This window comes from Caretta caretta, chromosome 16, assembly GCF_965140235.1.
Source record: "Caretta caretta isolate rCarCar2 chromosome 16, rCarCar1.hap1, whole genome shotgun sequence".
Taxonomy (NCBI): Eukaryota; Metazoa; Chordata; order Testudines; family Cheloniidae; genus Caretta; species Caretta caretta.
Window position 1 is genome coordinate 22,330,812 of NC_134221.1, and position 13,635 is coordinate 22,344,446.

At 40.2% G+C, this 13,635-nt stretch overlaps 1 protein-coding gene across 3 annotated transcripts in view; it reads left to right on the forward strand.

Moving 5' to 3' along the window:
- Positions 1 to 13,635, forward strand: part of RABGAP1 (RAB GTPase activating protein 1) — a 128,908-nt gene that overhangs the window by 1,869 nt on the left and 113,404 nt on the right. For all 3 annotated transcript variants that reach the window (XM_048822744.2, XM_048822743.2, XM_048822745.2), the window contains exon 2: positions 8,014 to 8,213. In XM_048822744.2, coding sequence (XP_048678701.1) covers positions 8,064 to 8,213 — 150 coding nt within the window. In that variant the 5' untranslated portion in view covers positions 8,014 to 8,063. The remainder of the gene's footprint in view (positions 1 to 8,013; positions 8,214 to 13,635) is intronic.

Below are 13,635 nucleotides of genomic sequence, written 5' to 3' on the forward strand. Positions count from 1 at the left end.
AATTGCCAGAAGACTCCGATGCAATTGAAGTTCAGTTGAAAGTGACTAGATTTCAAATTTATATTGTTTCCTTAACCATAAGACCATTTTTCTTAAATCTGTGTTGCCAGACTGTTCTGAGCTTATTTTTCATGGGTACTGAGTTATGTCAACAAAATAACCAAATTCCATTTTTGGATCTTCGTGTTCTGGGAGTGTATCAGTCATTGCTTGTCAGATATCACATTGATGCTAGAATCTGGCACTTTATTACTTCCCCTTCATTTGATTTACATTCCAGTCTCAATCTTCCTCCTTTCTTTATCCTATTTGTTTGTGAGTGCACATACTGTTTTAGACTTTTATGGTTTGGAATAGGTAAGTTCCAAGCACTGGTGATCCTAGTTTAGAGATTGAAAACAAGTATCAATAAACAAGCACTGTACTACCTTATATGTTTGAAAAATCTGATAAAGTTTCACATGAAATTGGATTTTGGTAGCTGTAGATTTTACAGTGTTCACCTTCACAGTTTTGTTTGTTTTAAATTAAGGTAGTATAAAAAAAGTGAAAAATTAAAATGCAGGTGGTGCAAGGGGCAACAATTATAACTTTCTCATAGACTTTAAGGCCAGAAGGGACCATCATGATCATCTAGTTTGACCTCCTGCACGTTGCAGGCCACAAACCTCACCCACCCATTCCTGTAATAGGCCAATAGCCACTGGCTGAGTTACCTGAAGTCCTCAAATCATGATTTAAAGATTCCAAGTTACAGAGAATACACCATTTACACTAGTTTAAACCAGCAAGTGACCTTGCCTCGTGCTGAAGAAATACAAAGCTGGAGATCAGATTCTGTCTAGGTATCTCATGCTGCAAAAATACATAAGCTTTATGCTCTAATAAATTTGTTAGTCTCTAAGGTGCTACAAGTACTCCTTTTCTTTTTTACAATACAGATTAACACGGCTGCTACTCTGAAACCTGTCATAGGCTGGTCTGTATTCCCAAATTTGTTTTATCTGTAGAGATTATATAGACAAAATAATACACTTGTTTGGACTCAGGAATTCTGTAAGACTTTTGGGCTACACGATTCCTCATTTAATAGAATTCTGCGGAACTGTTTAAATTCTGTGGATGTTATCATATTTTGTGTAATGATCCTTATGTCCTGCTTAACATTAGAAGGCCAAGGCCCTGACCAAACTTGGCTATAGTTATACAGTGAACAGATTAGCTGACAGTTAGGCATGAGAATCTCCTTCTGCTTTCCAAGTCCAGCTGCAGACAGTTTTTAGTAGCATGTATCATATGAGACTGTTAAGGTCATTGCTTCTGCTTGAAGGTTTCAAATTATATTTTCAAAGAGCCATGCTGGTCCAATAAATGTAACTATACATTTCAGTTTGAATCCCCAGTGAATGATGTAAGCTGTGTAAATAAATACACACTGCACCCTTATAAGGGTCACTCTAACCTCTGGCTGGAGTACATTATCTTCCATGCTAACTGCTTCTCTGTACTTACGGATCTATGTCCTATGTCTGCCTGTAAAGGGAGACCTGTAGATGTGCACAATGCTATTGGAATGTCATTCCGGTTTGTGAGATTAGACTCTTCGCAGTGAACTCATTTCAGTGACATTCTTTTGCTGCTCTGGTTAAGGCAGTGTCAGCGTTTCTTTTATAAACCACTGTTTCCCTGGGCCTACAGTCTGTCTCCACAGTTGGAGCAATTGCTTTGTGCTGGAGCCTGACATAAGCGTTTTGTCCCGAGCACATTTTCGAGATTAAAAATAAAATCCTTATCAAATCAGCTATACTGATAATCCTTAACAGGTTTAAGGTTGTGTTAACTTGAACTCTTTTATGTTTTTTCTGATACCTGGCTTTGTGGGTGATTTAACCACCTTCCTGAGATCTCTACTTGTCATGCTTCTCTCTTTCATGAGAATTGCAGTGGTAGGGCAACTTGAGGAAGCTTAATCTTAAAATGAATCTCCTGTTTTCATTTGGCCCTTGAATTCAGATTGACTGAGAGGAGGGGTCCAATGGGAAAACTACACCATCTTATGGCCATGATACTCCTTTGAGAACAATTCTTTACAGGGAGCTAAAAAATTAGGAATACAATTATTCTTTGTTCCGTTGAAGCAAGAGGGGTTTAGATGCTTCATTTCCATATGGAATCATGGGACTGGAAGGGACTAAGTATTATCTAGACCAGTGCTACTCAAAGTGGTGGTCCGGTCTGCGAGCCATCGGCTGCCGGTTTGCGCGCACATTGGAAAAAAAATTGCCGGTTCCCCACATCAGATAGCTTGAGAAGCACTGCTCTAGACCGTCCCTGACAGGTGTTTGTCTAACCTGCTCTTAAAAATCTCCAATGATGGAGATTCCACAACCTCCCTAGGCAATTTATTCCAGTGCTTAACCACCCTGACAGTTAGGAAGTTTTTCCTAATGTCTAACCTAAACCTCCCTTGCTGCAATTTAATCCCATTGCTTCTTGTCCTATGTTCAGAGGTTAAGAAGCAACAATTCTTCTCTCTCCTCCTTGTAATGACCTTTTATGTACTTGAAAACGGTTGTCATGTCGCCTCTCAGTCTTCTCTTTTCCAGACTAAACAAACCCAATTTTTTCAACCTTCCCTCATAGGTAATGATTTCTAGACCTTTAATCTTTTTTGTTGCTCTTCTCTGGACTTTCTCCAATTTGTCCACATCTTTCCTGACATGTGGCGCCCAGAGCTGGACACAATACTCCAGCTGAGGCCTAATCAGCACAGAATAGAGTGGAATGAAAAGCAAAAATCAAAAGCAAACAAAAAAGGATCCATAAATTATAACAGAGCCTTGTGGGATGTGATTCTTCTAGACATTCTCCCTCCCTTACTGGAGAACCTGTGACCTGAAGATCCATATTCTGTGGGACAGTTTCTGGTGTCTTAGGAGTTACCCCTTCTGTTTTTGAAAATTTACTTTTTATTGGTGTTGAAATTAATAGTTACAAGCTTAGGGACACGGTCAATGTTTAGAGTTGTCTCTGGGAGAGCTCTGAGCTGCGATGTAGCACATAATCTGAGATTTGTGCTTCTCTCCTAAACCTCTCAGCAGTGAGAATGGAAACCATAAGGGTTACACTGCATCTGAGTGTGAGCCTCCAGCCTGGGTCTTCAGACTCATGCGAGCAGGTCTTGCGCTAGTGCTCAAAAAATTGATGCGTAGGTGTTGCAGCTTGGGCTCTGAAGCCAGGTGTGTGATGTGGACTTGAGAGCTTGAGCTCCGGCCTAAGCCATGACATCAAAACAATGTCTGCACAGCTACTTTTAGATACTTTTAAAGCATTAGTGTGAGCTCTGCTACCACCAGTCTGAGGACCAGGGCTTGAGAGGCTCACTCCCAGATGCAAGGTATGCATGTGCTGAGTTTCTTACACAAGCTGGAAGCATCATATAGCTAGTGTTGTCTCTACTGCTGTGTTTTCTTGCTCTCTGATTCTGTGAGATTCATGGTGCTGCCACCTCTAATTGCTCTGCAAATTTTTGACGTGAGTTCTTTTAGACTGGCTCCTATTTTAGTGAGCTCATAGACTCCCTGTTATGCAGCCGTCAAGTTCTCTGGTTCAGGTAAAGTGCCCAGGGGTGCTCTACAGGGAGCTTTCTGATCTAAAGTAACTCTAGATATAGAAGGTGCTGAAAGAGGCAAGGCAAAGTAAAGGAATGTGGAAATTCATGTGAGTTAAACCATGGCAATATTCCAACAAAAAACCGCAGGGGAATTCATTATTGCTCTTTCTCATTCAATTATGGCAGCTATGCTCCTTTTCTTTCTCAGCATCAGTGGTCAGATAAAAATACTAACACTTTTAAACAATTGATAAAATTCCTTCAAGGAATTTCTCTGAATTGAAAATCTGATATTTTCTGTATGCAGAATACAGATTTTTGCTCGTCAAGTGATTTGTGAGAGGCCAATAATTTACATTAATATTACACATTAATATTGTACCAGATCCTGTAATATAATACCAGATCCTGCTACCCTTTCTTGTGCAGAGTAGTAACTTTCTCATACTTGGTCCCATTGATTTCAGAGAGACACCTTGCTCTGCAAATAATCACTCAGTATATGGTTGGGAAAATCAGGCTCATTTGGATCTCTTATTGTTGCACTGTAGCGGATAAATTTAGCCAATAACACACACTCCCTGATTATTGTGTGTGATGCCTGTTTGAAGAGTAGAGAGTATGTGAAATCACAGCATACTTTCTTTTTTAAAAGTGAATTCAGTGCTGGTGAAAGGTGCTAGATTGTCAGGCTTTGAAAATAGATTAAATTTAGCACTTCAAGCTAGACATGCTATACCAAAATATTGCTAAACTGCTCCTTACCTTACTTTATCTTAATGGCTGCTAATGATCTAGCTCTTCTATTCCTGTTGTCTTTCAGGAGTATAGATATTCATTCACACTTCATTTGCAAGGTATTGGCAAAAATATTTTAAGAGAAGGTTTGGGGGGCTTATTTTTATTTTACATTTTGTTAATAATTTAGTTATTTTCAGATGAGCTGCAAATTTTGTAGGTGGTGTAGAAATGAGCCTCTCATAATAGATTTGTACTTGGAATTCAGAAATTATTACTAATAACCATTGACTGATTATTACTGGTTTCCTGTCCAATATTCCTTGTTGGGTATAAAATGAAAGAATGTTGGACTTTCAACTTTTTAGACTGACAGACTCAGATTGAAGCTGATCCTGGAATTTTGATGTCTGAAACAAAAAGCAAAGACAGGGTTTTTAACCTTGTGGCCAGTGATACAAACACAGCAGAGAAAACTCAGAAATAAGGCAAAATGTATTGCTCAGATAAAGGTGGAAAAGCTTTAAAGGTAATAAAGGAATCGTTCCATCAGACGATGCTAAATTTGATGTCATCCTTCCTGGGCATAGGTGAGGATAGTATTGAGATGGCTTATCAGAAAGCACTTGGCAGTAATCCTATGGTATTTGCCGGTAAGCATCCTTAGATAATAGAGTTGAAATGAGACTTTTACTCCTTTCATGCCTTCTCTCTGTTTGCTTGTCACTCATAAAGCTCTTTCCTCGGATCAGCGTCTCTGTGCTGCTCAGCTCTCCCTGCTATATCTACTGCTGTTAGAGCATGGTCATCTGCACTGCCCTCAGCTTCATTATTAAGGTGCTGTTCGCAAAGTCTGCAAGTCTCAATCTGTAGAGAGACTGCTTAGATCAAGGTGGAAGATAGTAAACTGGGACCGATTATCTCTGTGGGCCACAACCCATCTTAAAGACAGGTGGCTGCTGGCTGCTTTATGTAACTAAAGTACACTCCTTGGGCCTCTGACAGGGGGTCAGTGGAGCCCCTTAGTTGGGCAAATTTTGGGGATCATCTGGGCTTGAGAGTATTTTTAAGTACTTTCTCCAAACCTACTATTGTGTAGAGCATCAGGAAAACATTGCACACGAGCAGATAAGATTAGGGGGGATATGGCCAATGTGGGTCAGAAGAGAGGAAGTTCATGAATAAACTTTAATGTTTTTGTCCAGAAGCAGTGTACTTTGTGTAAACTGTGGCTTCTAAGAACAAGGGTCACTCTGATATACTACATCCTCAAGCCTTCCTAGACATGATGATGGATGTGATATTCCAATTGATCTTCCATGTCTTACTGTTACAATCTTCCTTAAATTTACACTGTTCCCTCAGTTCAGTGACAGGGCAGAGAGGCATGAGTGGCAGTTTTATTAATTACTTGGCAGCAGTAGGTTGGGTACAGTTCAAGAAATTCTAACTTGGTTTAAGAAAAATCAAACCTAGAAGCCTTTGTGGGGATATACATGCAAGGCCTTTGCCATGTACTTAAAAAACAGCAACTGGCTTTTAGGCTGCTATTTTCAGCCTTTTTATTCATTAGTGTGAAATTGCCTGAATATAACAAGAGTAGGATGTTGTTGCATTTTTCAAGAATTCCATGTCTTTCAAAGGAGAATCACACAATGCTCCTTCCTTCAGTGACCTTCACGACTCAGTTTCTGTCGGCATGTATGGTTTGGAAGAAAATGCTGCTGTAATAATACTTGGCACTCAGAGAAAAGTTTCATAAGAGGTTAAGAGCAATCGTACAGTCCATTTGTGGGAAAATAGAAGGCAATATATTTGCACAAGTTGGGGCAGTAAAAGTTTATTGTGAGGTTGTCTTACTGTAATTACAGATGCTCCTTCCATTGGAGGAGAAAATAGTTCTCAGAGTAAGGAGTAGTCATCTGGTTATATACTGAGTCCTAGTGTGCAGCCAGCCCATTGGTGGAGGGGGCTAGGACCGTTGCCTGCAATACAGTTCCCATTCATCAGGCATGATGATTCATAGATTTCAAGGCCAGAAGGGATCATTTCAATCATTTAGTGTGACCTTCTGTATAAGACAGACGATAGAACTTGCCCAAAATAATTCCTTTTGAACTAACACGTATCTTAAATCCAAATCTTGATTTAAAATTGCCTGTGATGGAGAATCCACAATGACCCTTGGTAAATTGTTCCCATGATTAATTACCCTCACTGTTAAAAATTCATGCCTAAAATGATGCTGAAAATCCATCCAACATTAATTCCAAAGTAACTCCTGTGCATGGCTTATGGACTTTGTAGGGCACCAAGTCAAAAAGCAGTCCTCTCAGGTGGTGGTCTCTTCTTTGTGTACCCACTCTGTGCACTTGGAAAAATGTATCTGTGCCAAGCTGTCTCATTGCTTGGATGCTATTTTGGCAGCCAAGTGAGGTCAGTTCCCCGCAGGACAAAGGGCACAATTCAAATGGACAAAAAATTTCAGGTTTGGTCATCCTTTGGAGTCAGTAAAGACTGGGACTCTTGTGATGAGCATGTAATCGGGACTCACTAAGGAATTAAACTGGCCCTTTGTACCATGGCATTCTATTTTTAGCCAGGGGTTCTAAGAACCTTTGATGTTGGAGGTGTGTAGTTGAACTCCACCTTTTGTTCCCTTTATCTATCTGATGAAGTGAGCTGTAGCTCACGAAAGCTTATGCTCAGATAAATTGGTTAGTCTCTAAGGTGCCACAAGTACTCTTTTCTTTTTGCAAATACAGACTAACACGGCTGTTACTCTGAAATTTATCTAAAGTGTATCTCAGTGCCAGTTCTTGTGACTTTTTTTAGCCTATCTGTTGGCTCTGACTTGCAGCACTGAACCAGCCGATGCTGTTCTTCCTGTTTCTTGATAGGGTGTCCAGAGCTGATTCTTATAATACAAAAGTGTCAGTGCAGATGCATAAAATATTGCTCAGCTCAGGGGTCCATTGTGTCTCAAGTACAGCTATATCGAGTTAAGTCATATAATGTTGAGATTATTTGTAAGTGGAATTTCATGATTGGCTTGTCCTGATATTTACAAAATCCTAGCATGATATTTGTATGAACATAGGTGAAGGGAAGGCCAGGTTATGACTGGGTTTATAGTTGGAAGTATGCTGGCCCGAAAATAATGTCTTTCATCACCAGGCATAGCACAAGAGCACGTTTTACACCACAGACAGTACTGTGTCTGGGATTTAGTTACAACACTCATTTGGCAGTGTAGACAAGATCTTAACCATGTTCCTTAAAAAGATTAACTTTAGCACTGCTTGGGAGTATGATTTTAGGCCCCATCTACACTGCACAATGAAAACGTTATAACCAGGTCCTCAGATGTGAATCTATTTGTAGTATAGATGGGCCTTCACTGGGAAAAGTGATCATGAAACACTTCAAAATATAAATTTGTTTTGTGATCTGTGGAAACCAGTGCAGCACTTTCAGAGTAAAGAGTTTAACAGCAAATTGAAAAGCCTGGACCATGTGTGCACATTGATGTACTGAGAACTGTTACTTAGCTATGCAGTCAGATGTGTTGATCTTTAATAGTCATCAAGTTTCTGAAAAGAAACATTTGAGCTTCAAGCACAAACTTCTATATAAGTATTTTTATGATTTTTGTTTTTCAGGAGTATATAAAATTTAATCTCATTCATGAGTCGAACTTCCTTTTTAAGTCATGGATGACAAGGTCTCTGTTGGAAAAATCAGTGTGTCTTCAGACTCGGTATCCACTCTTAACAGTGAAGATTTTGTCTTGGTTTCCAGGCAAGGGGATGAAACGCCATCTACAAATAATGGTAGTGATGATGAAAAAACAGGACTGAAGGTAAGAATCCATAACCTGAGTTCATTCATTCTTCTAACCCAAACTAACCATGGAAGAGCTTAAAGAGGGACTTCTATTGTTGAAAACTTGAAAGAAGAGAGAGCTTATTCAAGAATCAGTGTCATTTGCTGATATTTCTTTTAATTACTTCTGCTGTCATTGTAGATATTTATGTTTTGAATAAGTGCTCTCTCCATCACTACTTGGTTTTTCATTTTGATGAATCCTTTACTGGAGTTGTCACCCAGTGTTTAGGATGAAACAATCATAAATTGTGATTTTCAGACAGTTAGAATTACAACTTCACTGCAGCTTTCAGGGGAGAAAGCCCTTGTTAATGCACATATGTCATCAGTTTGCCTGTTGGTTCTGCTGTGTACTAAAGTTTGTCAACGTGAAAGGTTCTCTTCAAGAAATTTGGAAGTAGCCTGAAACCTTACACCCATGACGTGTAGCATGGACCTCAGAACACAGGCCCAGGAGCAAGTTATGTGAACTCTATGGGTATCGACCTCTTCTTTTCGTTTCTGGGATTGCTATCCTGGAAAGACCCTCAGGGATTTTTGCAGGTTGTTTCCCTGAGTTATGCACTTAGGCTGTCTAACATAAAGGAAACCTTTCAGTGGCTTTAAAATGTGGTGATAGAAACATGATGGGCACTCTAAACTCTCTTACACCTGTAGCTGTATTTTCATATATTATAGTATAAAGTGGATCTTTTCCAGGGCTGATCTAAGTTAGAATGTTCTATATGGGAGTTGAAAGAAAAACTCTCATCTATGTAAGAGACCTTGAGATCTCAGGTCAGTTAGATCTGTCATGCAAAGAATGTCCAATCCAAATTTCAAAGGGAGAGAGAGATCTTGTATTCCCTCTGTGGGACTGTTTTCTTCTTTGTTGCTAGGAGGTGGCAGGCTGAACAAAGACTTCACTGCAGATTTCCTGATGCCTTTCCACAGCTTTCTTGTATCTCCAGCTGCTCTACTTGGCTTTCTTGAATTCCTTTCTGATCTCTATATACTAGCCATTTAATGGATACGTTATTATAGATGACACAACAGACAGCCTTTAGCGGAAGAACAGTTCTTTTTCCTTAAGAACTTTTTCATCTGGTGAAAAAATTGATTTATGTAGTTGTATTGCAATTGCAAAAGATTCAGCGATAATTCCCCTTGCAAAGGAATAGTCTTCAAAATTATATCAACAAGTGAGACTTCCTTAAATGATTCACAAGGTTCTATCCAGAAATTTAGCTCCAAAGAGGAATAGTAGCCTCACTTGTCTGCTTTAGAATCCATGCCTGGGTATCTACTGAGTCTTAGAATTTCAGCACACTGCATAGAAGAATTCCTTGTCTTAAGAATAGTTATGTGAGAGAAGATGATCAGTTTCTTAAACTATTGAGGATTATCTGAGTCTACAGAAGAGAGATGACTACCAGAATCCATTCCACTCTGTTAGTGCCAAATAATGTTTAGAGATGTGAAATGGCTCGTTCTGAAGCAAGTATTACTTCAAGGTTGAGATGTTTGGATTCCTAGTGCAGTTGTAATGATTACCCAGCTATGGGTGTTCGATGCTTTTGATTTTCAGGACACACATTTATGTTTAGTGCAGTAACATTTGGGCTTGTAATATAAAAAGAAATGAAGTGACCTACAAGGCAAATACAGCACCTCACAAAGTTTACAAATATATAATGGAGTAATAACAGGTTTCAGAGTAGCAGCCGTGTTAATGTGCATCCGCAGAAAGAACGAGGAGTACTTGTGGCACCTTAGAGACTAACAAATTTATTTGAACATAAGCTTTCGTGAGCTACAGCTCACTTCATCGTGTGCATGCAGTGGAAAATACGGTGGGGAGATTTATGTTCTCTGTGTATATGGAATCTCCCCACCGTATTTTCCACTGCATGCATCCGACGAAGTGAGCTGTAGCTCATGAAAGCTTATGCTCAAATAAATTGGTTAATCTCTAAGGTGCCACAAGTACTCCTTTTTCTTTTTGCGGAGTAATAACAGTAATCCTCTTCAACCAACCATGTTCTGACCCAGATTTGCTTTTCAGATACATTTACTTCCAAAGTGGAGTCCAAATAATGAAATCCTTCAGAATCTTTTGTGTGTTCCATATTTCTAACTCGGAAAACTGGAACTTTGGTACTACTGTGTAGCTGTCTTTTTTTTTTTTTTTTAATTCTAGGTTAAGAGTAATTGTCAAACAAAATTATGCTATTTCCTGATCTGGAACTAAACACTACAGTAGTTTTGTTGGGTTTTATGAGTAAACTTCAGCATGAATTCCGGGCAAAGGCTGGGTACAATCATTGAACAAAGTGAATCACCTTGAACCTTTCCTTTTGTACTCTGTCTTTTGAGAGAGCATGCTGTTTCTTTATAACTGCAATCTGAATGATTAATGGAAGCATTATACATTAGTTAATGCAAGTAGGTGCCCAGTTCAAAGCCATTCCTGCAGGAATTTCTTTCGTTAACCCCCTCCTTTCTGCATAAGGAGACAACAAACCTCTATCACTGGAAATGGCTGCCTTTATGAATGGAAATCAGTTGCTTGCTGTCAGGGGACTAGAGAGAAATGAAGACTAGAAGGATAATTCCAGTGTCTTGATGGGGAACAGTCCTGTCCACTGCTTCCGTAAAATGGACTTTGCTTTCCAGGCTTCAATTCCACTGTATTAGTTGACTGTTTATCTGTGGAACTTGAAAGCTAGGTTCAGGAGGAGGCAGTTAACACTGTGTTGGGCACTTTATGTATATCTTATCTAGATGCATGGAAGCAGCACATGGAAATTGACCTTTTAAAAAAAAAAAAAAAAAAAAGATCCCAAGTAGGGATTGCCCAGATTGTATGTGTCAGAGGCAGAAATGGGGGGAAGACTTTTCTCAGGGATGACAAACTGTTTCAGGATGTATGACTAATCTCATTTGTTTGTATCTGCTCTAAGTCCAGCTGCCATCATGTTGCCACCAAAGGAGGCAAAAATTTGTATTGATCAAAAAAAATCTGAATGGCATTGATTTTGAGATTGTTGTTTTATCTCTGTAATTCTAGAACTGCAGTTCGCGGATCTTATTTCTCTTGCTTCTTCACCAGGCATCCTGCTGAATTTTAAGCTTCTTTGCACGCTCTGTTTGGTGAACTGCATAAGATGCATATTGAGCCTGAGGAGCTCTTCATCTTGTGTTCCTTTGATATAGACCTCTGTCTGAGCTAATAGCTATTTTTGTTTCTTTGTAAAAAGTTGTATAAAATCCAGCAAGATACATTTGCTCCTGAAAATGTAGTCATGGCCTGTATCTTTCTGTAGCTGTTCATAACTATTAACTTTTTTTTGCTTTTTATATATGCTGACGTACATGGTTCACACAATTTAAAGGGGTGCTTTCACTGAGCGTATGCCAAAAATGCCACCTATCAGCGGTTTCTGCTGTCAACACTTTCCCCCTTGTCACTTTGCTTGTGTGAGCTGGCAGTTGGCATGAATTGAATTTACAAAAATCCCATTCCTGAAGCACTCTGTAGAATGGGTGTTTTGTAATAGCACAGTACATAAGCTCTCAGGGCAGAGAAGGCTGGTGGTTTGTGTGCATGTGCACACACCTGAGGGTAGCAGGGGGTAGATAAAATATAAAAATTACCCTTGGTTTGTTTTGGGTACAGGTAATGGTAGCGCACATAAATGGGTTTTGTGGTGCTGCAACATCTTATAGTTAATGATTTTGGGATCATGCTGGGCTCCAGTTTTTGTTAAAATGAGAGAAAGCATCTGTCCTGAACAGACAGACAAACATTTACCAGATCATTAATCTCTTTGCCTTTCCCTTCTGCACCCCCACTTTTGTCGGGGTTCAGAGGTTGCCTCTTAGTGATCATTTGTGTGTTCCCAACAAACCTACAGAACTGTTACACCTTAAATGACCCCCACTGTTCCTAGAACATGGCTCACTAGTAGCACCATTGAATCACTGTCTTCCTGTCCTTGGCACCCAATTTGCATATAAGTCGGTGTTTGTTTTTTTTTATCTTGGCCCCTGGACAATATGTTTGTTGTGTTTACCACATTGGGGCTTTTGAATGCAGCTGTAAGAGTCCTGCCCTGTGTCCAGGTTTCAAGTGTACTGATGTTTCTTGTTCCATTTTTTTAATCGTAGTCTGGAATGAGGTGCACAGGTATTTACTTGTCTTTTGTTTGCCTTATCTTCTGTGACTGTTCATAGACAGCCACAAGTTACTGAGGCTTCTAAGGCTGTACGTCTTGGTGAGGTGGTTTCTTTCCATTGCTGCAGGCAAATGAGCCAGGATTAAATGCAAGAAACCTTGAAACTGTACTGAAAAGCTCCTCTCTGTGAGTGATTCCACAGCATCGGCAGCCTGGCTCTGGACGCGCTTGGGGATTTTTTTGCTGGCCTGGACTCTACAATAATACACGTTAGATTCTTCCCGCTTTCAGTTTCATGTGCTCTATGTTGCTTTTATTGCTGATTTGTTTCACTCCTCATGTACCATCTGCTAGGGCAGTGGTTTTCAGCCTGTGGTCCGTGGACCCCTGGGGGTCCACAGGCTATGTCTAAGGCAGTGGTTACAGCCCGCAGGCCACTTGTGGCCCAATCAGCACACAGCTTCATCCCATGTGATATCCTCTGGGCCACACAGGTAGTATATATATTGTGTTATGTGGGCCACTTCTACAAATAGAGAGCTGCATATGCTGCCCACAGTGGTAAATAGGTTGAGAACCACTGGTCTAAGGGGTCTGCGAAAGGTGAAAATATTAAAGTTTCAGATTCCAGAAGAGGCATTCTCTTTTTCTGATCAGTCAAAAGTATGTGACTACCCCCACTTACAGGTCAAAACCCGGAAGTGTTGTTACCATAGAAGACCACAGTTCAGCACCTTTTCTCACTCTGTGTCAAATGCTGTGCTGAGCACTTATAACATGTGTAGCTGAGTTCTGTTCAGTCAGTTTTCAGTCTAAGACTTCTATATTAGGGGTCCGCAGACCACAGGTTGAATTTCCAAGGGGGTCCGCACCTCCATTCACAATGTTAGGGGTCTGCAAATGAGAAAAGGATGAAAACCACTGTGCTATGAAAAGCTAGAGCTTTCCCCCTCTTAGATCACTGGTTTGGCTCTGGCCCAGGTCACTAACAATTGAAATTTATCATTGGAAGGGTATTCAGTGGCGTATGTAAAATGCTGTGTACGTCTCAGTTCAGTGACTAGTGAACAGGTATTCAGGTCACAAACAAGGCCACCGCCACCACAGTCGGCACTAATTAGGCACCTTTGGCAGGCTCAGCATTGAGGTCAAGGATTGAATGAGCCGTGAGGACTAGTCAGTTCAGGCGTAAGGCATAGTGGTGGCAGTTGTGTGGAAAGCTTGGCCTGCCACTGCATG